This window comes from Geotrypetes seraphini, chromosome 5 (genome assembly GCF_902459505.1).
Source record: "Geotrypetes seraphini chromosome 5, aGeoSer1.1, whole genome shotgun sequence".
Taxonomy (NCBI): domain Eukaryota; kingdom Metazoa; phylum Chordata; class Amphibia; order Gymnophiona; family Dermophiidae; genus Geotrypetes; species Geotrypetes seraphini.
In genome coordinates, this window is record NC_047088.1 from 232,236,705 (window position 1) to 232,262,833 (window position 26,129).

Below are 26,129 nucleotides of genomic sequence, written 5' to 3' on the forward strand. Positions count from 1 at the left end.
CAGTTAGGGCACTGGTCTTTGACCTAAGAACCGCTGCGGGAGCAGACTGCTGAGCATGATGGACCACCGGTCTGACCCGGCAGCAGCAATTCTTGTGTTCTTATGAAAATGTATTAAAATAAATAATGATTGATATGACATCAAAATCAGAAATGGGGCAATAGACTGAGAAGAAGTGCTCTTCCTTTAAGAATTAAAAAAAATGTCCTTCTTGTAAATTCCACTTTTGGATATAATTTGCTATTTTGTAGTGTGGAATCTATACTCAGTTTTTTTATTGGCTTTCCTTCTAGCCATGGTATTGACCCCCAACTTGCGTGTTGACCCTTTACTTCTCTATTTCTAAGTGGAGTAACAGGGTATCCACAGAACTCTTATCCGAGGGCTTTGACAAAATTAATATCACCCAAAGGCAGCTTTCATTAGAAGCACTTAATTGGCCTTAAATGAAATCTTAATTGAAAGTTTGTGAATCTCATCATTTCACTTGAAAACAATTACGTTTGACATGTGTGGGACAGTTTAATGCTATGCTTCGTGGTCATTTCCATTATTCTGTGCCTCTATCCTAACTATGCTTCTTATTTATTTTCAATTACACAGATACCATTTTCTATAAGCCAAAGCCTTGTAAAAAGGATGAGTTTGCTTGTAGTAATAAGAAATGTATTGCCACAGAGCTCCAGTGTGATCTGTTTGATGACTGTGGAGACAGTTCTGATGAACAAAGCTGCAAAATAAGTAAGTTTGTGCCACAGACTAATCTTCATGTTTGCAACTAAACAGCGGTGATGCATTTAGACTTGTCTTTGCTTGGTTGTGTTGTTAGAAACCATGCAATAAATGTAGCTTTCTTTACTCAAGTGCTCTCAACCTGGTCCTCAGGACATACTGGACTAGCCTGGTTTTCCAGTCATTCACAATGAATATGTATTAGATATATTTCCATGCACCGCTTCCATGTATAAAATCTGCTCCGTGCCTCTTCTATGCGGTATCCTGAAAATCTGACTGGATAGTTGTATCCTGAGGACAGGAATGAGAACTACTGCTCTAGAGAACCTGCATATTACAAGACTTTGGATTGCAGGATATAGATAGAGGGTTACTAAACAGGTTATTTAATGATTAGGGTATAAACAATTTAGGTGGTGGAGAACTTACAGGTCATGGACCTGGGGGACCGCCAAGGGAGCGGACTGCCAAGGGACCGCCAAGGGAGCGGATGGACCCCTGGTCGGACCCAGCAGAGGCAATGCTTATGTTCTTATGAGCCAGTTATTTAACACACTGTAATATTAACTTGCACGCGTGTGTCTTTGTATGAAGCTGTGCTGTCAAGCGTTGCAAGCTAAGGGCCCGATTCTCTGTAGGATGCTGATCGCATGTCAACCGCGCATCGGCGTCCTAAAGAGAATCACGTTTATATCGCTGAACAGATGCCTTAAATGTAGGCCAGCATTTTGCAGGCCTACGTTTAAGATGTCTGTCTCGCACCTACGGAGATGGCGTAGGGACGCTTAAGCACGGCCAAGGCCACTTCTGGGCCAAACCACGCCCATGCCCTGCCTTGGGCATGCTTAAGCATCCCTACGCGTCTCCATAGACAAGCTACAGATGCCTCCAATCTAGGCATCCTTCATCGCACCAATTTTTTTTTTTTTAACTTACGTCCCGATTGGCTGTTGACATTGTAGTTCCACCTTTACTTATATTATCTTAACTATTAGTTTTTATATGTAAACCGCATAGATGTTCTTCCGTTGCAGTATATCAAATGTCAAAGAAACTTGGAAACTTGGCAGTAGGGACGCACGCTTCGAGAATCAGGCCCTAAGTGCCAAGCTGCCCATTCTTCTCCTATGGGTGGCTTGGCATTTAGCGTGAGCAGCTTGGCAGCACAGCTTTGTAAAAGCCTGCCAGAGCGTTATTTTGATGTTGTTGGCTTTTTTTTTTTTTTTTTCATTTTCCCCCCCTTTTTCTAGCTTGTAGGTTGCAAGAAGAAAGATGAACCCCCTCTTTTACTAAGGTGCACTAACCAATTAGCACGTGCTAATCAAAATAGCATGCTAATCGAAAAAGTGCATGCTAAACGCTAACGCGTCCATATCAAGTTTATCAAGTTTATTAACAAAATTTGATTAATCGCCTATTATAATCACTAAGCGATGTACATAACAAAAATATAATAAAGTAAAAAGGGATTCACAATTTAACAAAAAACCTTAACAACATTTAACTTGAACAAACATACAGTTGGGAAGGAAAAGATAAAAGTTACAATTTTTGTTTGGGGTAGAATAAAGGAAATAACAATAGGTAAAGGGGAGTAAAAAACCTCAGCAATTATAAACATACTATGATTTTAAACATTAAAAGCATCTCTAAATAAATAAGATTTTAAAAGTTTTTTAAATATTAAAATATCTTTTTCTTGACGAATGTATTGGGGAAGAGCATTCCACCATAGGGGACCTGTCACGGAGAAAATGTCAGCCCTTCTTGTACCAATGATTTTCAGGGAAGGTACTGAGAGAAGATTCTGGTTGGAGGAACGAAGAGAGCGTTGTGTATTATAAGGTATCAAGAGTCTGGATATGAATTGGGGTTCACCGCAGGCTAAAGTTTTAAAGATGAGTAGCATTATTTTAAATGTGATTCTATGACTAATGGGTAGCCAATGGGAATCTATTAACAGGGGAGAAACATGATCATATTTCTTTGCATTGTATATTAACTTTATTGCAGTATTTTGAATCAATTGTAATCTCCTTTTTTCTTTCAATGATATGTTAAGAAAGAGAGAATTGCAGTAATCGAGTTTCGATATTACTAATGAGTGAATTAGTATTGTGATAGATTTAGGGGTCAGAAATTTGGATATTGATCTAATACGGCGTAATTTAAAAAAACAGTTTTTAACAGTAAGAGAAATATGATCATGGTAAGTGAGTTTTTCATCAATTAGTACACCAAGAATCTTAACTGAAGGAACTAAGTTTAGTGTGGTGTTATTAAGAATGAATAGACTAACATGCACACATTATCGTTTAGCGCACACTAAATCGGTTAGCGCACCTTAGTAAAAGAGGGCCTAAATCATTATCAAAAAGGAAAAAAAAGAAGCTTTTCTGCTACATTAACTGCTGTATGTTCCAGTGGGAACTAAATCTATTTTTCAGCCGCTTCAGCTTTTTTTTTTTTTTTCTAAATTGATGTTTTTCATTTCACACCCCTTTCTCTGTACTACCAGATTGAAAATGGGTTTTGTGATCTGGCATTCTTTTCTGAAACAAAATTCATTGCAATCAAACTGTTAGAGCAAATCAGCAAGGGACTGATGGTACATATTTCCCTGTGATTGTGATATACATCTTATTAGGATATATCTGCTCCTTTTCTTTTATTCTTATTCTAAATATATTTCAGCTGAAAGGTGTTGCTATTGTTTAGATTTGTTTTAATGGGTTCAGAGAGTTAATATGTGTGTTAGAGAACAGGCTCATAAGAACATAAGCAATGCCTCTGCCGGGTAAGACCAGGGATCCATCGTGCCCAGCAGTCCCCTCCCACGGCGGCCCCCCAGGTCCATGACCTGTAAGTTCTCCACCACCTAAATTGTTTATACCCTAATCATTAAATAACCTGTTTAGTAACCCTTGTAAAAAGTCTTGTAATATGCAGAACCAATTCTTCAGTTGAAGGAAGACAAATCATTAATCTGTATTGCTCATTGTTGCAGAGCCCCCCTAGCTAGCCTAGGGGGAGGCAGGGGCATAGGAACAGTCATTCCTGCTTCCTATGCTACTGGCATCAACATGGCGCTAGTCAGTTCCTTTCAGTAATCTTGTAGGAATCGAAGTGGAGGGATGAGGCAGGAAGAAATGGGGAGAAGATAGGATGTTAAACTAAGAGAAAGGGGAAAGCCGACAGTCGACCTAGCGTCGATGATTCGGAAGAAGGTATCCCGTGAAGATACTAAGGGGAAAAAAGGCAGGGAAGAAACAAGAGACAAATTACAGGAGTCAACTAACCCAGAAGAGGAGGTTAGAAAGATTGTAGCAAAAGAGAAGACACCAAAGACTGAAGCACAGGGAAAAGAAATGAAGACGACAAAATGCCAGGATCTAAACTGCATATATACTAATGCAAGGAGTTTAAGAAACAAAATGGGGGAGCTAGAAGCCATGGCCAATGCAGAGGACATAGACATCATTGGAATCTCTGAAACGTGGTGGAATGAGGAAAACAAATGGGATACAGCACTGCCGGGGTACAAGCTCTATCGCCGGGATAGGTCAGGTCAGAAAGGAGGAGGAATAGCCCTATACGTAAAAGAAAGCATACAATCGACAAGAATGGACACAGCGGAGATGATCAACAAACTGGAATCGCTATGGGTTAAAATACCGGGTAGGAAAGGGCATGAAATAAAGATGGGCCTATACTATCGTCCACCCGGGCAAACCGGAGATAGCGATAAAGAAATGGATGCCGAGATGAAGCGAGAATGCAAAAGTGGTTACACAGTTGTTATGGGAGACTTCAACTATCCTGGGATAGACTGGAGTCTTGGAAGCTCAAGATGCGCTAGGGAGACAGAATTCCTGGAGGCTATACAAGATTGCTTCATGGAGCAGCTTGTTAGAGAACCGACGAGAGGAAATGCCACTCTGGATTTAATCCTAAATGGACTAAGGGGACCTGCAAAGGAAGTGGAAGTAGTGGGACCGTTGGGAAACAGTGATCATAATATGATCAAGTTCAAGGTTGAAGTAGGCATACCGAACGGAAAGAGAACCATAGCGACATCTTTCAACTTCAGGAAAGGAAACTATGAAGCAATGAGGGAAATGGTAAGGAAGAAACTTAGGAACACTTCCAAAAAATGGCAAACAGTAGAACATGCCTGGTCTTTTTTCAAAGACACAGTGAGCGAGGCACAAAATCTGCACATCCCCAGATTCAGAAAGGGGTGCAAAAAGGGTCGAACAAAAGACCCAGTATGGATGACTAAAATAGTGAAGGAAGCGATAGGCAATAAGAAAAATTCATTCAGGGAATGGAAAAAGGACAAAACTGAAGGGAACCAGAAGGAGCACAGGAAGTATCAAAAAGAATGTCACCGTGTGGTTCGAAAAGCCAAAAGAGAGTATGAAGAGAGGCTAGCCAGGGAGGCACGAAATTTCAAACCGTTCTTCAGATATGTTAAAGGGAAACAGCCAGCTAGGGAGGAGGTAGGACCGCTGGACGAAGGAGACAGGAAGGGAGCGGTGAAGGAGGAGAAAGAAGTCGCAGAAAGACTCAACATGTTCTTCTCGTCTGTATTTACAAACGAAGACACAACCAACATACCGGAACCTGAACAAATATTCAATGGAAATCAAGCAGAAAAATTAACATCCATGGAAGTGAGCCTTGATGATGTACACAGGCAGATAGAAAAACTTAAAACTGACAAATCCCCGGGTCCGGACGGAATCCATCCCAGGGTCCTGAAGGAATTAAAGGAGGAGATAGCGGAACTACTGCAGCAAATTTGCAACCTATCCGTGAAAACAGGCATGATCCCGGAGGATTGGAAGATAGTCAATGTCACGCCCATCTTTAAAAAGGGATCAAGAGGTGACCCGGGAAACTACAGACCAGTGAGTTTGACTTCGGTTCCGGGGAAACTGACGGAAGCACTGATTAAAGAACACATCGATGAACATCTGGAAAGAAACGAACTTTTGAAAACAACCCAACATGGTTTCTGCAGGGGGAGATCGTGCCTAACGAACTTATTGCACTTCTTCGAAGGAATTAACAAACGGATGGACAGAGGAGACCCCATAGACATCATATACCTTGATTTCCAAAAAGCCTTTGACAAGGTGCCTCACGAACGTCTACTCCGGAAACTGAAGAACCATGGAGTGGACGGAGACGTACATAGATGGATCAGAAACTGGTTGGCGGGTAGGAAACAGAGGGTAGGGGTGAAGGGCCACTACTCGGACTGGATGGGGGTCACGAGTGGTGTTCCGCAGGGCTCAGTGCTCGGGCCGCTGCTATTTAATATATTCATAAATGATCTAGAAACAGGCACGAAGTGTGAGATAATAAAATTTGCGGACGATACAAAACTATTTAGTGGAGCTGGGACTAAAGAGGAATGCGAAGAATTGCAAAGGGACTTGAACAAATTGGGGGAATGGGCGGCGAGATGGCAGATGAAGTTCAACGTTGAGAAATGTAAAGTATTGCATGTTGGAAACAGAAACCCGAGGTACAACTATACGATGGGAGGGATATTATTGAATGAGAGCAACCAAGAAAGGGACTTGGGGGTAATGGTGGACATGACAATGAAGCCGACGGCACAGTGCGCAACAGCCGCTAAGAAAGCAAATAGAATGCTAGGCATAATCAAGAAGGGTATTACAACAAGGACAAAAGAAGTTATCCTGCCATTGTATCGGGCGATGGTGCGCCCGCATCTGGAATACTGCGTCCAATATTGGTCTCCGTACCTTAGGAAGGATATGGCGTTACTCGAGAGGGTTCAGAGGAGAGCGACACGCTTGATAAAAGGGATGGAAAACCTCTCATACGCTGAGAGATTGGAGAAACTGGGTCTCTTTTCCCTGGAGAAGAGGAGACTTAGAGGGGATATGATAGAGACTTATAAGATCATGAAGGGCATAGAGAGAGTAGAGAAGGACAGATTCTTCAAACTTTCGAAAAATAAAAGAACAAGAGGACACTTGGAAAAGTTGAAAGGGGACAGATTTAAAACGAATGCTAGGAAGTTCTTCTTTACCCAACGAGTGGTGGACACCTGGAATGCGCTTCCAGAGGGAGTAATAGGGCAGAGTACAGTACAGGGGTTTAAGAAAGGATTGGACAATTTCCTGCTGGAAAAGGGGATAGAGGGGTATAAATAGAGGATTACTGCACAGGTCCTGGACCTGTTGGGCCGCCGCGTGAGCGGACTGCTGGGCATGATGGACCTCAGGTCTGACCCAGCAGAGGCATTGCTTATGTTCTTATGTTCTTATTTGATGCACTTTCAGCTGCCCAAAAGCATCAGGCTGCACATTATTATCACTATGCAAAGCAGTGCCATCTGAAAACTGCCATTTTTTTTTTTGCATGGGATTAGACTTCATTTAGAATATCGTGCACAGTTCTGGAGATCACACTTTCAAAAAGATATAAACAGGATTGAATCAGTCCAGAAAATGGTCAATGGTCAATGGTCTTGCCCTCCCAATTAATACCAGGAAATAATAATAATAACAGTTTATGTACCGCAGTACCATGAAGTTCTATGCGGTTTACAAAAGATTAAAAGAAGGTACAAATTGATTGAACTTAAAAGAGGTGAAGGAAAGTGAAAATCCCCAGTAGGTCCCATTGGGGACTTTGGGACATGAGAGATTATTTGCAAGGAGGAGGGAATCTCACAGTGTTTTCAGGGGATAAGAGGAGTGAGATCCAGAGTCATCTTCAGGGGTAAGAGAATGGGGATTGTGACCGGGAGGATGTTTGTTTTTAAATGGGGGTGGGGGGAGGAGTGGGGGAGATGATGGTGGGTGTTAGGAATGAGATGGGCTTGGGAATAATTCTTTTATTTTTAAAATTTATGAATCGCTTAAATCTAAGCGATGTACAAAAACATTTACCTCCACAGTTTCAAACACAAACATTATAAAATACAGTAAACAAATAAATCAATCTCCCCCACAAAATTTGCCTAATACAGAATTATTCCAATAATAATAATAATTTATTTTTTGTATACCGCAATCTGAAACAAATAATAACCACAGAGTTAGAGAAAGGGGACCACAAACAATTGTGTTTTTAACAATTTTTTGAAAGACATACAATCGTTGCATAATCTCATTATACCTGGAATTGAATTCCAGAGATTCGTACCGTCAATTGAGAAAATAGATTCTAGATTCTAGATTTTACATAGCGAATCCCATTTTCTTTTAAACTAATGAGCAACTTTAAAGACTCCAAGCCCATTTAAGAAGGCTCTTCAGAGCATTAGGCCACACATTAGCAAACATGCTCTTAAGGAAGTCAAATAATAACATAACATAACATAAGAAGTGCCATCCCCAGAACAGACCCTAGGTCCATCAAGTCCGGCGAACCGCACACACGGAGGCCCCTCCAGGTGTACCCTGGCATAGTTTTACTCCCCATATCACTCTGAGCTTCTCATAAGGAGAAGTGCATCTAGATTACCCTTAACCATGTCACTTTATGCCTCTCATAAGGAGATGTACATCTAACATCCTTAAATCCTAGAACGGTGGATTCCACAATTACCTCTTCAGGGAAAGCATTCCAGGTGTCCACCACTCGTTGCGTGAAGCAGAACTTCCTGACATCTGTCCTGAACTTGTCCCCCCTTAGCTTCAGCCCATGTCCTCTTGTCCATGTCACATTGGACATTGTAAATAATATTTTTTCCTGCTCTATTTTGTCGATTCCTTTCAGTATTTTGAAAGTCTCGATCATATCCCCTCGCAGTCTCCTCTTCTCAAGGGAGAACAATCTCAGTCTCTTAAGTTGTTCCTCGTATTCCAAGTTCTCCATGCCCTTTATTAGCTTTGTTGCTCGTCTCTGCACCCTCTCGAGCATTTTTATATCCTTCTTTAGGTATGGAGACCAATGTTGGACGCAGTATTCCAAGTGTAGTCTGACCATCGCCCTATAAAGCGGCATTATTACTTTCTCCGATCTACTCGTGATTCCCTTCTTTATCATGCCTAGCATTTTATTTGCGTTCTTCGCAGCCGCCACGCATTGTGCCGATGGCTTCAGAGTCCTATCGATTAATACGCCCAGGTCCTTTTCCTGTTCGGTTTTTCCCAGAGTTGCACCTGACATACTATACTTGTGTTCCTTATTTTTTCTGCCTAAGTGCATCTTGCAAGTTTGATCACACGTTGTATTATTCATTTTTAGTAGGAATTACTAACCCGCGCTAGAGAATTCCACAGAACATTAAACTGTGATCAAATGTGATATTTTGCTGCATGCACCATTAGATCAGGTGATCTCTGATGCTGCTGTCCTGTGCGCTTGTGTGAGCTTAGATGCATCAGCCTGAGCAGTGAGCAAGAGTGGTTGTGCTGAATTTATGACAGGAGTAGGAGGCGGTACTCAGATGTCTTTAAGGGCCCTGATTATTTTTAGACAAGCTCCAGAGGCTGATCAAGGGAGTAAATGCAGCACCAATTGGAAGTGCAGAAGAGCAAGAAATGGGCGAGAAGGATAATAAAAGTGCAAACTTGTCCATTGATGTAGGTGGCAAGTCAACATTGGAAGAAGTGCGCGCAGGTTCTGCCTCTGGGAATTCAAAAGAGACAAATGGCCATTTTGATCCTGAAATGGCTCAGATAAAGGCTAAAAAAGCAGAAATTGACATAAGAATTTTGTCATTCATTGAGAAAAGAATGAGCTGCGATCAATGAAAACAATGTCAGGGAATTCTGCAATGTTATCGATTGCTATCGTTATTGATTATCCTTTTCCTTCTGAAGTATGCACCTTCCTAATATAAGTTTCTGTCCCTTGGAATCCAAGAAAGAAATGACAAGAACTTGGTGGTAATCTCAGATTCATGATACTGCCCTCCTCTCCTGAAACCCCCCACATTAGCTTCGTACATGACTTCATAATAAAAGCATATCCCACAACACAAAGGAAACATACAACCCCACGTGTGAAAATGTAAACCAAAAAGAAAGTGGGGGGAGGGACACAGTCAACCAACTTTCAGGGACAATCAATTTATTGAAACTACTAGTATTTTAGCCCGTTACATTAACGGGTGCTAGAATATATGTCTGTGTGTCTTTATTTCTGTCTCTCTCTCTCCCTCCCACTGTCTGTCTCTCTCCCTGGCCCCCTTTGTCTGTCTGTCTTTCTGTGTCTCTCCCTGCCCCTGTGTCTTTCTTCTTTTCTTTCTATCTATCTGTCTCTCTCTCTGCCTCCTATGCAGCAGCATTTCTCTCCCACCACTTCCCTGTGCAGCAGCCACAGCAGCATTCCCTTCCCCTCCATTTCCGTCCCCCCACACCACTTCCCTGTGCAGCAGCAGCTTTTCCCCTACCCCCTACCCCCCTTCAATTCCCTTCCCGTGGTCTGGCCGGCTCCCTTAGTCCCTTACCGCCCCCCCCTTCCCTTCCCTTCCCGCGGTCCCGACAAACCTTCCGATTCCAGCAGCGTCTGCAGCACTCTACACACACTGCTTCGGGGCCTGCTACTGCCCAGCAAATCAGGGCAGTAGAAGGCCCCGAAGCAGCATGTGTAGAGTGCTGCAGACACTGCTTGAATCGGAAGGTTTCAGGACCCGCAGCACTTGCCAGACCCGAAGTGAGCTCTGGGGGTTTTGGGGTTTTTTTATGCGGGCCCAGCCGGAGCAGGAGGAGAAGACTGGGAGCCAGGAATTAGCTTTATCCTTCAGACAGCAAGAGCCGCCGTGGCTGACAGGCGACACGGCCGACAAGCTCCGCGCCACTGCGCACATGCGCACTCCTACCTGCGGGTCCCTACAGCGCACGGAAAATGGGAGCACGCAGGTGGGAGTGCGCATGCGCGCTTAGGGCTTTATTATATTAGATGGGCTCATTTTACGAAGGTGCGCTAGGGCCTTAACGTGCGGAATAGCGTGCGCTAAATTTCCACGCGCGCTAGCTGCTACCGCCTCCTTTTAAGCAGGCAGTAGTTTTTCAGCTAGCTTGCGCTATAGCAGACGCTAATCCGGTACGTGCGCTAAAAACGCTAGGGCACCTTTGTAAAAGGAGCCCTATATATTGTAGCCACCACTGTAGCCCAGACCAGGGCTCTACAGCACTCCCAGTGGTTACCACAAAATAGCACACCAGCGTGTGACCCGAAATGGAGTCACCCTGCAGGACTGAACTGTTATTAATCAGGAACCAAAAATCAAAGGCACAACAATTGAAGTTCATCAGCAAATAATTCAACTTTACTCATTCTTTCATGAAGGTAAATAGTTCATTCTTACAGCTTGCAAAAATTGTCAGAATGCTCCCAAACAGCAGCAAAACAAAAATACCAAAAGAAGCAAGCAAATAAAACAGCACAAAATAAAATTCTTGGCTTGCTTTCAGCATTGACTTAGTCCCAGCTACACCTGAGGATTCAGCTCTCAACTGAGCTAGTACTGACTGCTCCCAAGCAGGCAGTTTCAAAAAAAAACACAAATACAGTTCATGGCCCTTGTTCACCAAACCACAGGGCCCAAAGTTCCACTCAAGCCTCTGGCAGATTCAGTCCACTGCCAGGAAAGGAGAGTGTGACAGGTTTTGCAAAATAAAGGCCTCTAGACAGGCTTTCAAAATTCCCTCCCAGGGTGTTAGCAAAACCTCTCCCCACAATTCACACTCCTAGCTTACAAAAAACAAAAATAGTCCCAAACAGTCAAGTGAAAAATCAAACTCACTGTTTGTAGCTTGAGGCCCAGTCCACCTGCATGGCCTCAGGAAAGTCAGGAGCACATTCAGCAAGACTTTCTTCACACTCCATGGGTTGTTCCCCCTCTGGAATAGGCAGCTCCTCAGCTTGTTCAGCCTCTAACAGCTCCATGGGAATGGGTCTGTTGCTCCTGCTTGGCCCCGGGACTCCCTAGGGAAAAAAGGTTTAAACCTTCTCCCTAGCTGGCCTGCTTGTCTGTTCTCCACTGCTGGTTTAAGTACTCTGGGGCAACGCCCTACTCTAGGTGAGTCAGCAGTGTTCCAGGGGCCTCTTGGGCTCCCCCGGTGGTGACTAGGGTATAGCTCACCTAATCCTTCCTCAGACAATTCAGGCTCCCTCTGGTGGTCAAAGGAGATATTGTCAGTCTCAGGAACTACCTGTACCTTCCTGATTCCTCCCCTGGATTTCATTTTTACTTTTTCCCCTGCCTTAACTGGGACCTTGGCAGGGAGAATACCTGGCTGGTCACAATATATAACTGATATATATATATATATAACATACACAAATACAGGAGATTCTGTCTCCTCAAGGTAGAACAAAAGAAGACAAAAGAGGCGACCTGTGATGCTCAATCTATTTATTCACTGTTAGGGTCTAAACAGTGAATAAACAGATTGAGCATCACAGGTCACCTCTTTTGTCTTCTTTAAGATAAATAATATATACACTTCTCCCTCTGTATTTGCTGTGATAGGGGATTAACAGAACCGCAAATAGAGAAAAACCGCAAATAACTTTTTCATATGTTATTCGCTGTTTTCTATCAAAATTGGCCCTCGGCACTTGTTGCCTCCCACCCAACTCTTAATAGCTTGCAAGTACTACACAGACACACTGTTCTTCGACAATATGTGGATTTATTAATGGCCGGAGCCATAATTGCCCTACTACAACATCATCTACAAACAGCAAATACCAACATACCAAAACTTTAACTATGTACAATTTAGATGCCAATGTATATCATCATATTCATTCGTTTGAACATTTTATATATATACCATAGGCACAACATCATATTGCTGCATCTCAGTTCTTACACCCATCAACTGATACGTGTCCTGCTCAGCATCTCTGGCTGGGCCACCGTTGTTCTCGTGGGAGAGCCGTTCAAGCTGCCCCGCCATCTCCCCCTCCCGTTCAAGGAGGGGCCATCCACCTATCGGTTGTAGAAGTTATGTCACACGGCCTCCCCGCCATCCAAGCCGGGAGACAAGCAAGCCTCTGAGTGCTTACCTCACTTACTTCCGCAAGGCTATATGTCGCCATATCATTTGGTATCAACAACTGTAACGCAGTGTTCTTTCTGATCTGTATTCTGTGCCTATGACCTCACTATGATTATTTCTGCCTGTTGTTTCATCTATGGCTGTGACTGGTTTCCCCTAGGGCGGGAGGGAGGGAACGCTGCGACGCTCCCATGGTGAGGGGCCGAACTGCAGCTTCTGCTTCAGTTTAGGTTGCTTCCCCCTCGTTCCCCCACCCCTTGTGCCTACGTCCCTGACCCTGATTGCCCCCCCTCCTGACCCTGTCTCTCTCTACCCCGAGTTTCCCCTCCCCCTCTCTACCTCCCTTTCATTCACCCTCCCCCCTAGGCAATGGCCTCAGCCCTTTTGTTGTCGCATGCCCCTGTATGGTGGGGCGCTTGACGTTAAAAATCATCATGGATATGATGAAACCGCGAATAACATGGTGGGAGACCTGGCCTGTTCCTGAAGGAGAGGCAAAACACGGTGAAGAAAGTGCTGGGAATCGGCGATTTTCTCTGTAAATGCTTAGAATCCGCGATTTCTCTATGCAAGCTGATGTAATTTGGGGGGAGGAGCCAGCAAGCTAAAAACCGTGAATGCTGAAACCGCGAATACAGAGGGAGAAGTATACATGAAATAAGGCAAGCATAACAAAGAGTCTTTCAATCATTTTTTATGCTGGGTCCAGCACAAAAAAAGGATTGAAAGACTTTGGCCCTCTTTTACAAAGAAGCGCTAAGCGTTTTAGCACGGATTTAGTGCGCGCTAAATCAATGCATGCGCTAACGTGTCCAAAAGATAACATTCACAAGTTAGCATTTAGCGCGTGCTAAAAAGCATAGTGCTCCTTAGTAAAAGAGGGGGTTTGTTATGCCTTCATTATTTCATGTTTACTGTATGTTATATGTGAATCAGCTATTTATATAGTTTCAATAAATTGATTGTCCCTGAAAGTTTGTTGATTGTGTCCCTTCCCCACTCTTTGGGGGGGATTTAATAATAAAACCCCTTTATTAATTAATTTTCTGATTTTAACTTTAAAGAAGAAAAAAAGATGTGCTTATATAAAAGGAGGAAAAGTATACCAAAATTAGCCCTACATACTACCAAAGATTTAATTACTTCTCTTCAAAAAAAAACCAACAACTTCTTTGTCATGTTTCAACAATATACAGTAAATATAGGCCTTCTTTTACAAAGGCACACGTCCAAATGCAATTATTTGTCATAAATAACAGGAATGGGAGCTATGCTATCCACATAGCTATGTTTTGCCCATCAGGGGCTGTATCAGGGAGGATTGGTAAGACAAAACGGCTTTTCCTGTTCCAAAGGAATATGATACCAGGCAGCTGTTGTTTTGTAAATCACATTTTCTGAAAACAACAAAAAAAGAATTCATATTCAAATTAGTCATTTAAACTAACAATGTAATCCAAACAGCTGTAACATCTGCTACAGCAATTGTTTCATCTTTACACATCTTCAAACCCAGGTGATCTTTCTTTGCCTTTGCATTCTACATTCTGGGGCTTATCCTTCCTCAACTTTCCCCAACCCCTGGAATGTTCCTTTCCTCTACAGCTGAAAATAAGCTATTTTAATGTATAATTTCCTTAAAAGGAAAAAAAAAAAGCTATATTATTTTCGGTATGTATTTGCTTCACAAGAAAACAGCTAGTTTATTTCACTGTATAATTGTATTAAAGTTTTTAAAAAAGTTGGACTAGGTATTAACTGCTTTCTGAGGACAAGCAGAACTGAGTCTAACACACAAGTAAGGGCTCCTTTTACAAAGCTGCGCTAGCGGTTTTAGCGCACGCTTAGCGCGTGCTGCAATTCCGTGCACGCTAGATGCTAACGCCTCCATTGAGCTGGCGTTAGTTTTTACCCATAGCTCGGGGGGCAGCGCGCGGTAAGAACGCTACCGCAGCTTGGTAAAAGGAGCCCTAAGTGATGTCATGGAAAAGCATAAGGACAGAACAGCGAGGAAGGTAAGAGCTAAGAAACGTAACAGGTGGGATTGGAGAACCCAATATGCAAAGCAATCCTATGGTGTCCTGCAAGGTTCGATTCTATCCCCATTACTATTTAATATCTTTCTTTCTCCTCTTCTTACATTGGCTCAATCTATCGGGTTCACAATCTTTGCTTATGCAGACGACATACAACTTCTTCACCCAGTCAACACTTCAAACATCTCAGACATAAAAGACATAAATAACAAACTCGACATCATAAATGATTGGCTCTATTCAAATAAACTTTCCCTCAATATAGATAAATCCCAAGGCCTTCTACTTCCAATCAAAACATGTGAATCCTTATTGGGTAAAATTTCTATCAAATCCACTCCAATACAAATGGAAACAAAAATAAAACTATTAGGCGTCATCATTGATAGGGATCTTACCTTCCACGACCATATTAGTTCGGTCGTAAAAATCTGTTTCTACAAACTCCGCATCATTCGGTCGCTAATTCCAATTCTAGAGACCGATTCAATCAATATCCTGATTCACTCCTTAGTTATCTCCCATTTAGATTATTGCAACTCTCTTCTCAACGGTCTCCCCCAAAAAGAAATCCGACGCCTACAATTAATACAAAACACTGCAATAAAACTCATTTATAAAATAGGCAAATTTGACCATGTCAATCCTCTTCTAAAAGAGGCACATTGGCTCCCCATCACTCACCGTATCACTTACAAAATCATCTTACTCTCCTTCAAAATAAAACTCTCTCACCAGCCCTCATTTCTTGATAAACTTCTCATCCCCCAATGTTCCCCACGCACTCTAAGGTCAACTGATCAAAAACTTCTCTATATTCCCTCCATAAAAGACTTCTACTATACACGGAAAATAAATTTTGCAGTAGCTGCCCCAACTTTATGGAATTCTCTGCCACAGCAACTCCGCGATGAACAACATCTAGACAAATTTAAGATAAGCCTAAAGACTTTTTTATTTTGTGACGCATTTGGCTGTGCTTAGACTTATCTTCTGTCTTTTTTTTTCTTTTTCTTCTTTTCTTTTTCCTTCTCTTTTCTTTTTTTACTTCTTTTTCCTCTCCAAGCAACCAACCGCTTTAACAAAGCGACCCTACCCTATACGTTTTATCCCATTCCCACTTTCTCCTTTTCTTCTCAAATATGTAACTTTTCCCCTCCCCTCCCTTTTACCCTCACTTTCAAGTTTGTCTTGTTGATATTATTTATGTTCACACCATTTATTTTAAAACGCCAATTATTTTATTCTTTTATCTTTCTTACCTTTTAAATTTTATTGTTAACCGGCCAGATATTTGTTGATGGTCGGTATATTAAAAACTAATAAACTTGAAACTTGAAACTTTCAAGCCTTTCGTAGCAACTAATCTAATCTTCATTTTATATAACGAATCTACTCCCTAAGGAGCTGGACTCGGTTTACAGTTCGTTAAAAAATGAAACATAACAAGTAAAAACTATGGGATAAAAAAATAAATTGGTTAGATTAGATGGATGGAAAAAGTTAGAAAAAAAGTATGTTGAATTGCTTAAAATTGCTATACAAAAGCTAAAATTAGATTAACTATTGTGAAAAGAAACAGGTTTTTAAACTTTTTCGAAATCTCAGGGGAAGATTCTCAAAACTCAACGGTAAAATCCAGTGAGTCGATGTAGTGGCCATAGTGGGAGCGATTTTTACTTTACAGGTGATTCTCAGCTAAGAGCATGCAAATTATATGGATGCTCTTTGTGCAGAGGATCGCGGGTAAAGAGTGGGAGGAACTATAATCCAAAATGGTGCTGTGTTGAAAGGATGCACAAGCAGGACTCAGTGGTTCTCTTGAGTTTTAGGCTGGCATATCTTACTGGGAGGGGGTAAAACGCGGACCTGACAGACCTCGCAGATCTAAACCCGCACGGCCTTAAAAATCTGAGGTCCATGCCGCTTGTAGTTAGTTTCTGGCTCTGACAGACCTCGGTGACAATTTAGCGCTGACGGATCCGTCTCAGCATAGGGAGGGAAAAGTATTAGGATCCGTCAGCGCTAAAATCTCATCGAGGTCTGTCAGAGCCAAAGACTAGTGCTGGAGTGGCAGAGCAGAAGCCAAGAGAGCGAGGACATAGGTTTCGGACGTGCATTATAGAAAATAAATCTCCAAACTCCAGCACTAGTCTCTGGCTCTGACAGACCTCGATGAGATTTTAGCGCTGACGAATCCTGATCCTAACACTTTTTCCTCCCTATGCTGAGACGGATCCGTCAGCGCTAAAATCTCATCGAGGTCTGTCAGAGACAGAAACTACAACGGACCTCAGATTTTTAAGGCCGTGCGGGTTTAGATCCGTGAGGTCCACGTTTTACCCCTTTCCTATCTTACTCCCTATCTCTTGCGAGATGAGGAAGAGGAGAGAAAAGGTGCGAGAGCTTCCGCCAGTGACACCTTCCACTCTAGGAATGAAACGGTCTACTCTTGATTGTTTCCGAGTTCCAGTGGGACCGGTGACCTCTTCCCCCTCAGTTGGGCCAGAATTTTAGCTTAAGGCAGCAGTTTGAATGGGGCATCTCTGAGCCCCATGGAACGGATGGCTCCTCCGCATCCGGGTGAAAGTTCAGCTGCAGCTGTTATGCAGGAGAAACCTCACAGGAAGATAGCCCCTGTGAACAAAGGGGGCAGAAAGCTGAAAGTCTGGATTTATTTCCAGAAGAGCTGCTTCCAAATCCTTGGGTCAGGAGACAGTGAGTAATTGAATAGGAGCTAAGACCCAGAAATCTTTAGTATCAGAAAGGTAGGAAACCTTAAGACCAGCCATTGTAATACTTGAGTCACTTTGGGACGCCATTAATGGCATGCATTCTTCTCTACTGAAAGAAGTTAGACAGACAGGTCTCCAGTCAATATGGACAAGAAAAGGACTCCTTAAAATATAGAGTCCTGACCATGGAGACTTTGAATCTTCAGTAGTCAAAGATAGAAAGTATATTGCAAAACCAATCTAGACAACATAATCTGAGACTTCTGAACTTTCCTAAATCTCCACTTGTCTCAGCCGTGGATATGTTTAAGAAATATTTGATAGAAGTTCTAGGGATTCCTTCGGAGGCATTCCCTCCTATTTCACGAGCTCAATACCTTCAGGGCCTGAGAAGATCTATTGTTCCCGAGGGTATAGGTGGGAGAGAAGAGGCCTTGGGTCTAACTACTTTTTGTGGAGTCCTCTTTGGAAATGGTTACTTTGAGAACTACACTACTGGTCTCCTTTGCTTTTGAACTAGACCGTAATACTGTTTTGAAACTTTCCTTAAGGCTTTTGGACTCTCCGGGCTCCTTTTACGAAGGCGCGTTAAGGCCTCAATGCGCGGAATAGCGCATGCTAAAATGCCGCACATGCTAGCTGCTACCGCCTCCTCTTGAGCAGGCGGTAGATTTTTGGCTAGCACGCGCTAATACGATGCATGCTTTAAAAACACTAGCGCACATTCGTAAAAGGAGCCCTCAGTTTTTAGGGTCTAAAATAAAAGTATTTCCTGATTTGGCTAGAGTTATACAGATGAGACGGAAAGCCTTTCTGGCTATGAGGGCTGGAGTTCAGGCTTTATCTGCTAATTTTGTGTTAAGATTTCCTTTTTCAATTTTTTGACCTGAAGAATTCTTAAGAGCTAGGGAAGAAATTAATGGCATAGTGTAATCCCATATGTTTGCTACTTGACTGGCATGGTAAGGGTCTCGGGGTGTCTCTTCATAATCTTTAAGTTGTTTTGATGGGATATTTTTTTTCCCTATTTTTGGATTGCAATTACCTTAATGTTGTGGATGAAATATTATTTAATTTTGTTTCTGGAATTCTTATTTATCTCCAATTTTGGAGATGCAAGTTTGGAAATCTAATAAAAATAAAAAAAATATATATATATATAAAGACCCCACCGGGTAGAGATTTGGTGCTTTCCAAATTGCAAGAGTGGTTTATTCTTTATAAACTTAGGGCTCCTTTTACAAAAGTGCGTTAGCGGTTTTAGCACGCGCTAAAATGCTGCGTGCGCTAGCCGCTACTGCCTCCTTTTAAGCAGGCAGTAATTTTTCAGCTAGCGCGCGCTAATCTCGTGTGCGCGCTAAAAATGCTAGCGCACCTTTGTAAAAGGATCCCTTACTGCATTGAGGTCTCACAAATGGGGTCGCTTTAATAGAATCTGGCAAGTCTTTGAACGTTGGAATGTTGCTCATAGCTGATGTTTTGTCTATTCACTTTTCTTTTTTGTATCACTGATTGAGAGTGGACTGGGGTTGGGTGGGGGTGGGGGTTTGTTTTGCTGCCTACATTGGTTTTGCTCTGAAGTGAGGGGGGTTGTGGTTGTGGTGATGTTCAACTGCATTCTATTTTTGGTACTTTTTTGCTACGCTGTACAAATGATATCTTTTAGTGCTCTCACTGTTGTGTATTGTTGGGTTTGATTTCAATAAAGACATTATTGATAAATAATAAAGAAAAAAAGAAGAAGGTGACAGACTATGTGCGGGCCCCAGGCAGGGCTGGCATTCTAGAATGGAACCTAGGCATCTACCACCCAATATGCAAAGCAATTTAAGAAGGCGGGAGAGTCTAAATATCGGATCTGACTGGCCATCAAAAAAGTGAGGAGCTCATGGGTGGTACAAGGTGTGAGATTGGAGAACAGCTGACAATTATGCTTGTAGAGCTAAATGGGCAAATTTAAGACAGCTCAAAAACTGACCTAAATTCTGGCACTTAGCTATGTGAGCGGCAGATACAAATTCAGGTACTTAGCTCTGTGGATAACCAAAACAAAGTGCAGAGCCACCTCGTTTTCCTCCCCCCCTCCAACTCAGCTCCCCCTCCCCCCACACAGCAGTATTGAGCCTCACCCCCCCACCCCCACCCACCCACACCCACCCAAGAGGCTGCAGCAGTCATTTTCCTGAGGCAACCAGAAGGGGCATGAACAATTGAGTTTTAATTCCTACCCTGATCACCCCCTGCTGGACCACCAGGGATTGCAGGTAGAACCGGGGGGAGAAGGTGCTATCCTGCATGGTGGAAGGGAGGGGGAGGATGTGAGTGTTTTGAGTGATCAGGAGGAATGGGTGAAGGTTTGGTATCACCAGAGAGGGAGAGGGGGAATTGGGATGTGAGTGAGGGGATAGATTGGGATAGCTCTGCACTTTTTTTGTTTTAATTATGTGAGTCCTGGTTGATGGTCAGCTAGGGCCCGCAATCTGTCATTTATGCCAGTCACTGCATTTGAACCATGGATGAAAATCCACTGAGTTTCCTGAGGCGTTTTTTTTCTTCCTAGTTTTATTTTTAATTTCATTCCACAGACTCACACCGAGGGGTGGAGCAATTTAGTTCTGAGTGATTGTTTATATATTTTCTCATTTTGTTACTTATTTAGTCACAAACCCAAATAAACCCACAAAATTTTCTGCAGCTGTTTGGTGAGCAATAGCCTCCATTGCCTATGTAAGCCTTGGTTAAAGTCTTTCAAAGAACGATTAAAACCTCCACAGTTTTATCTCATTAGGTTGTAATATACAGTTTACAAACTTCTGGATTCAAAACAAAAGACTTATAGCATTCAAATTATGCATAAAACTTTGTTCACAGCTTCTGTAGAACATCTTTGTCAAGGTGATGTGAATCCTTGTGGAGATGATGCAAATTGCAACCAAACAAGATCCCCTGTTTGTGAATGCAAGTCTGGTTTTCAGAGAAATAACAAAAATAAGCAATGTGAAGGTAAGTTTACAAGGTATTTTGATTTGAATACAAAATATTAGTGTAGTGTATTCAAAGAAACTAGATTGTTCATGTTAAGTAAGGAATTTTGGAGTTTATTAAGTGTACTAGTTGTTTAGCCCGTTACATTAACGGGTGCTAGCAGCCCTTCTCCCTTACTTTTACCTCCTCCCTGTCCAGCAGCACCCCCACCCATTCCCTGCTCCCCCTATATAGTAGTAGCCCTTCTCCTTTTATCTCCCCCTGTTCAGCATCACCCCATTTCCAGCTCCCCATATCCAGCAGTAGCTCTTCTCCTTTGCAGGAGCCCTTCTCCCTTCCTTTTACCTCCCCCCCCCCACCGTCTAGCAGCACCTCTTCCCTGCTTCCCCTATCCAGCAGTAGGCCTCCCTTCCTGTTACCTCCCCCCCTGTCCAGAATCACCTCTTCCCTGCTCCTCCTGTACTGCAGCACCCCCTTACCTGCTCCCCCTGTCCAGTCCGGTGATCTCCAGCCATCAGGCTGGCTCCTGCAGGGAGTCTAGTTTCTGTCCGGTCCCCGCCAGGCGTGCGAGCCTGCTCCGCCCCCTCCCGACCTGCCGGGAGTATTTGAATTAGACCCGACGGTTCCTGTTGAGGGAAACACTCCTCACCGGACTCAGCGGTGAACTCCAGCCATCGGGCCGACATCCGCCTTGTTTTTTTTTAGTTGAAAGACGCGGCGGTGGCTCCTCTCATGATCCCCACCTGCGTCGGAAGTCCGACGCAGGCGGGGATCGTGAGAGTAGCCACCGCCGCGTCTTTCAAAGAATTGTAATCCACGCATGCGCACTTCCTATGTGTCGCTACAGCTCATGGAAAACCGGCGCACACTTAGGAAGTGCGCATGCGTGGCTTACCATTTTATTATATTAGAAGATTGTGGATGGATCATTTTCTCTGAAAAGGCAACCATTAGGCCTGAATAAAAACGACCTTCACAATGACCTCCCCATCCACAGAGGCTAGCATCTGTCATCAGCATTATCCAAGAGGAAATGCAGAGAGGAAGGCCCTTGAACAGTGTCTCCACCTAAAGCCACTAACACAAGCTTTCATATGCTTTTGCTGTCCAGATCAATGACATACAGAGTGAATCTGTCTGCGGAGACCAGAAGGATAACAGTGCATTCTGAAGAGGGCAAAAATGAGCTTTCACCCAAGGTACCACTTCTATGGTCACTACTGTTGACCCCAGTACCTGCAGGTAGTGCCAAGCCATAGGAGCTGGCATTACCAGGAGCTCTCAGATTATGGGCTCTCAGCTTCAGCTTGCGTGACTTCGAAAGAAAAACATAGCCTTCTGCCATGTTAAAGAGGATCCCCAAATACTCCAGGGATTGGTTTGGTTCCATGTGACTCTTTTGGGAATTTATAATCTGTCCCGGGTTTTGCAAGAGCCGGATAACTTGTGTCGCTGTCTTGTGTCCATTGGTTTTGAACAGAGCCCTGACTAACCAAACATCCAAGTATGGGTATGCATGAATCCCTGCATTGCCCAGGTGCACTGCTGCCACCACCGTCGCCTTGGTAAAGGTGTGAAGTGCTGTTTCCAACCCAAACGGAAGTGCTGAGAATTGAAAATACTTTTCCAGCACATAAGGAACTTTTTTGAGTTCTGAGAATATAGGAATCTTTATTTAGTATTTATATACTGCTTAAAGCCAAAGTGGTTTGCATTCAGGTAGTCAAGCATTTTTCCCTGTCTGTCCCGGTGGGTTTACATTCTATCTAATGTACCTGGGGCAATGGGGGATTAAGTGATTGCCTAGGGTCACAAGGAATCCACAACCTCAGGGTTCTGAGGCTGTAGCTCTAACCACTGCACCACACAACTAGGAATTCCCCCGGGTGCCACTGAAGCAATGACCGTCACACAATCTCCATCCGGAACTGGGCCCCTTTAGTGCTGCATTGACAGACTTCAGATCCAGGATTGGTCTCCAGTTGTCTGAGTCTTTCCTTGGCACGATAAAGTATATGGAAAAGCTGCCTAAGAACATAAGAAATGCCTCTGCTGGGTCAGACCCGAGGTCCATCGTGCCCAGCAGTCTGCTCACGCGGCGGCCCAACAGGTCCAGGACCTGTGCAGTAATCTTCTATCTATACCCCTCTATCCCCATTTCCAGTAGGAATTTGTCCAATCCTTTTTTGAACCCCAGTACCGTACTCTGCCTTATAACGTCCTCTGGAAGCGCATTCCAGGTGTCCACCACACGTTGGGTAAAGAAGAACTTCCTAGCATTTGTTTTGAATCTGTCCCCTTTCAACTTTTCCGAATGCCCTCTTGTTCTCTTATTTTTCGAAAGTTCAAAGAATCTGTCCCTCTCTACTCTCTCTATGCCCTTCATGATCTTGTAAGTCTGTATCATATCCCCTCTAAGTCTCCTCTTCTCCAGGGAAAAGAGACCCAGCTTCTCCAATCTCTCAGAATATGACAGGTTTTCCATACCTATTATCAGACGTGTTGCTCTCCTTTGAACCCTCTCGACTAATGCCATATCCTTCTTAAGATACGGCGACCAATATTGGACGCAGTACTCCAAATGCGGGCGCACCATCGCCCGATACAACGGCAGGATAACTTCTTTCGTTCTGGCTGTAATACCCTTTTTGATTATACCAAGCATTCTATTCGCTCTCTTAGCGGCCGCTGCACACTGTGCCGACGGCTTCATTGTCATGTCCACCATTACCCCCAAGTCCCTTTCCTGGGTACTCTTATTCAATAACATCCCTCCCATTGTATAGTTGTACCTCGAGTTTCTGGCACATGCTCTTTTTTCTTGAATCCCCAAAATCCATTTTACTACCTCTTAGACTTTGACCATCTTCTCTGGTTTTCCGGCTGGAGAACTCACAAAGAAATCTTGAAGTGGACAAGAGAGGACTGAGTTTGTAGCCCTCTGGAATAATATTCAGCATGCACTGTCTGAACAAATCATCACCCTGGCCTTCCTAACCCCCAAGAGTCTCCCTCCTATTTGGGGTTTCTTGTGCTCTGGCCTGGCATGATTGGGACTTCTTAGGAGTTGTTGATGAATGGAAAACTGACATAAGAGCTCAGGAATCCCCAAACCTCTGTCTGTATCCCCAAAATGATCTTTGAGAAGAAAAGCTTGGTGAAAACCGTCTGTATCCCCAAAGGAAACCAAGACTTAAACCCCCTGGGGCACATGGTCTACTGTCTAGCAATGACTTAGGATGATGATCTGCCACACCGTCAATAGGAGCATCCAACCCTTTGCCAAAGAGTATTTGTCCATTGAAAAGAAGCCTGTTCAAAGTAGCTTTAGAGGCAGAATTTCCCACCCATTGTCTGATTCAGAGCTTTCTACGGGCAGAGATAGAATAAGCAGACACTTTGCTCAAGACCATGAACACATGATATAGAGCATCTGCTATATAATCAAGCCCCCCAAAATACCACTGGTAGGTGCTTTCCTCCAAAGCCAGAATCTGGTGCAGCATCTTATGAAATGCACACACCACAAATGAATCCTCCGCCATCAATCTCAGACCCAAAGCTAAAGCTATTGTTTGAGGATTAAGTCCACCCTGCAGTCCTGTGCATCCTTTAGAATTACTTCACTTTCACTAGGAAGTAATGCACACTTCATAATATGCACTACCAGCAAATCCATCCTAGATGGCACAAATAACCCATGTAACTCAGAAGACATCGGGTACAATTTTGTCATGTCTCTGGCAAACCTCAAGGGACTCTGGCTGCTCCCACTGCTCTATTAGCATCATGGTGATCTCTGGATGCGAAGGAAAAAATGTGAACTTGGTCTTAGAACAGCCCATAAGAGAGATTTGAGCCATGGAAGCCTGAGGCGGTTCGAAACTTAACTCCCTTAAAGATACTGTAATAACTTCTATTAAGTCCCCCAGTTTAAACAGTCTGCACACTGTCAGGCCCTCTGCCCGGTCCAGGGCTGCCACAGACTCTTGGCTAGTAGCACCCACTTGTGGCCTAGAATCCTCTAAACTGGAAAATTTGCTTTGTGGGAGCAAAGGAATTGAACCTGACCCCCAGTTATCCCAGTCCTTTTCTGACTGGATCTCTGGTTCTTGAAGAATACCTTTCTGCAATGGACCTGTTTTCTGTAAGGGATTTCTCCCCCCCCCCCCCGCCCGGAACAGTCACCGACGTACTTCCAGGTTGTGTATACAACCCTGAATATTTCATATAAGCTTCTAGCATTACACTCACATAATCCGCAGGGATATTCCTTGTCTCCTCATGAGTTGTGAGGCATCTGCACATTTGTGTTTTAGCAGACAATGCCAAGTTGCAATTTGAAAGCTCTAGGAGGGATTTTTAACCCAACATTCAAGCTCCCTGCTACTCTGAGACCTGGAGGGACCAGAGCTCCAATATAAGCCCAGAACTCCTGCCCCCTCACTTGTCCCAAGGCACGTGGCACATGGGTACTCCTTAGCCAGCCATCCAGCACAACACTGGCATGATACAGGGGTAGAAAGACCTGAGGAGTCCATAAAAATTGATTATTAGTAAAATTGAAGTGTTATGAGGCAGAGATAGGCTTTTGAAATAAAAGTGGGAAATCCAAGATGGCTACCACAGTCACAATTTGGCACAAAAAAATGGCCCAGGAGAACTAGATAAAAGTTTCAAAATCTCATAAAAGGTTTTTTTTTTTGGGGGGGGAGGTGAGGGACCCTACAGGATGACCCAGAGACCCTCAAATTATCCATTTATGAACCACCCTAAAGTCTCCCATAGACAGTAATAGACTGTATTCACAGATCTGCCTGGTGCTAAGCCTTCATCAGCTCACAATGTTGCTGGACAAAGGAGAATATTTCTGCCTCAGACAAGTACATAAAATCCTCCATGCTGCTTTTTATACAGGCTCTGAAACCCTCGACCCTAATAGCTCCTCATGTGTCTTCAGGGGAGGGATGCAACCAGCATCCGTACAGTCCTCTGGACCAATATGGGGTCACTCAGTCTGCATTCAAGCGCCTTATAAATCAGTGGCAAGCTGAGGTCCGTCCCAAGCTATCCTAAGTGTTAGTGCAGGCCAGCTAGATCGGTAACCTGCAAAAGGGTTGCCCCCTCCTCCCCCCAGCTACAGCCCTCTGAACTAGAGGCTGTATCTTCTCCCAGACATGGCTGTCCCAGCAATCCTGGTAGCCTCTAGGGCACCGTGAAGCCTCAAACTTTTGATTGAAAACCTGAAGATAACAACTCAAATGCAGAGCAAAAGAAAATCAGCTTCTCAACTGATTGTAGAAGGAATACTTTTCGACTCTTTGAACTGTAATACCTTTAAGGATCAAATAAACTCTCTGGTTAAGAAATGTTTTTTTCAGTTTACGAATGCTGAGGAAGGTTAGATCTCTTTGCCATCATCGTCATTTTTCTGTCTTGGTCCAATCAATTATACTATCTCAGCTAGATTATTGTAATGCCATTTATCTTGGCATCACAAAGATCTGCTTCCAAAAACTACAATTGATTTAGAATACCGCTGCGAAGTTGATTTATGGAAAAAGCAAATTCAACCACGTGACTCTATTGCTTTTGAGTCTCTATTGGCTCCCGGTTTATCTCAGAATCCA

The 26,129-nt window shown here is 43.4% G+C and overlaps 1 protein-coding gene across 1 annotated transcript in view; it reads left to right on the forward strand.

Moving 5' to 3' along the window:
- The window catches only part of LRP1B (LDL receptor related protein 1B), a 1,445,547-nt gene that overhangs the window by 1,251,653 nt on the left and 167,765 nt on the right, over positions 1-26,129 (forward strand). The window contains exons 73-74 of the mRNA XM_033944130.1: positions 604-741; positions 20,386-20,517. Coding sequence (XP_033800021.1) covers positions 604-741; positions 20,386-20,517 — 270 coding nt within the window. The remainder of the gene's footprint in view (positions 1-603; positions 742-20,385; positions 20,518-26,129) is intronic.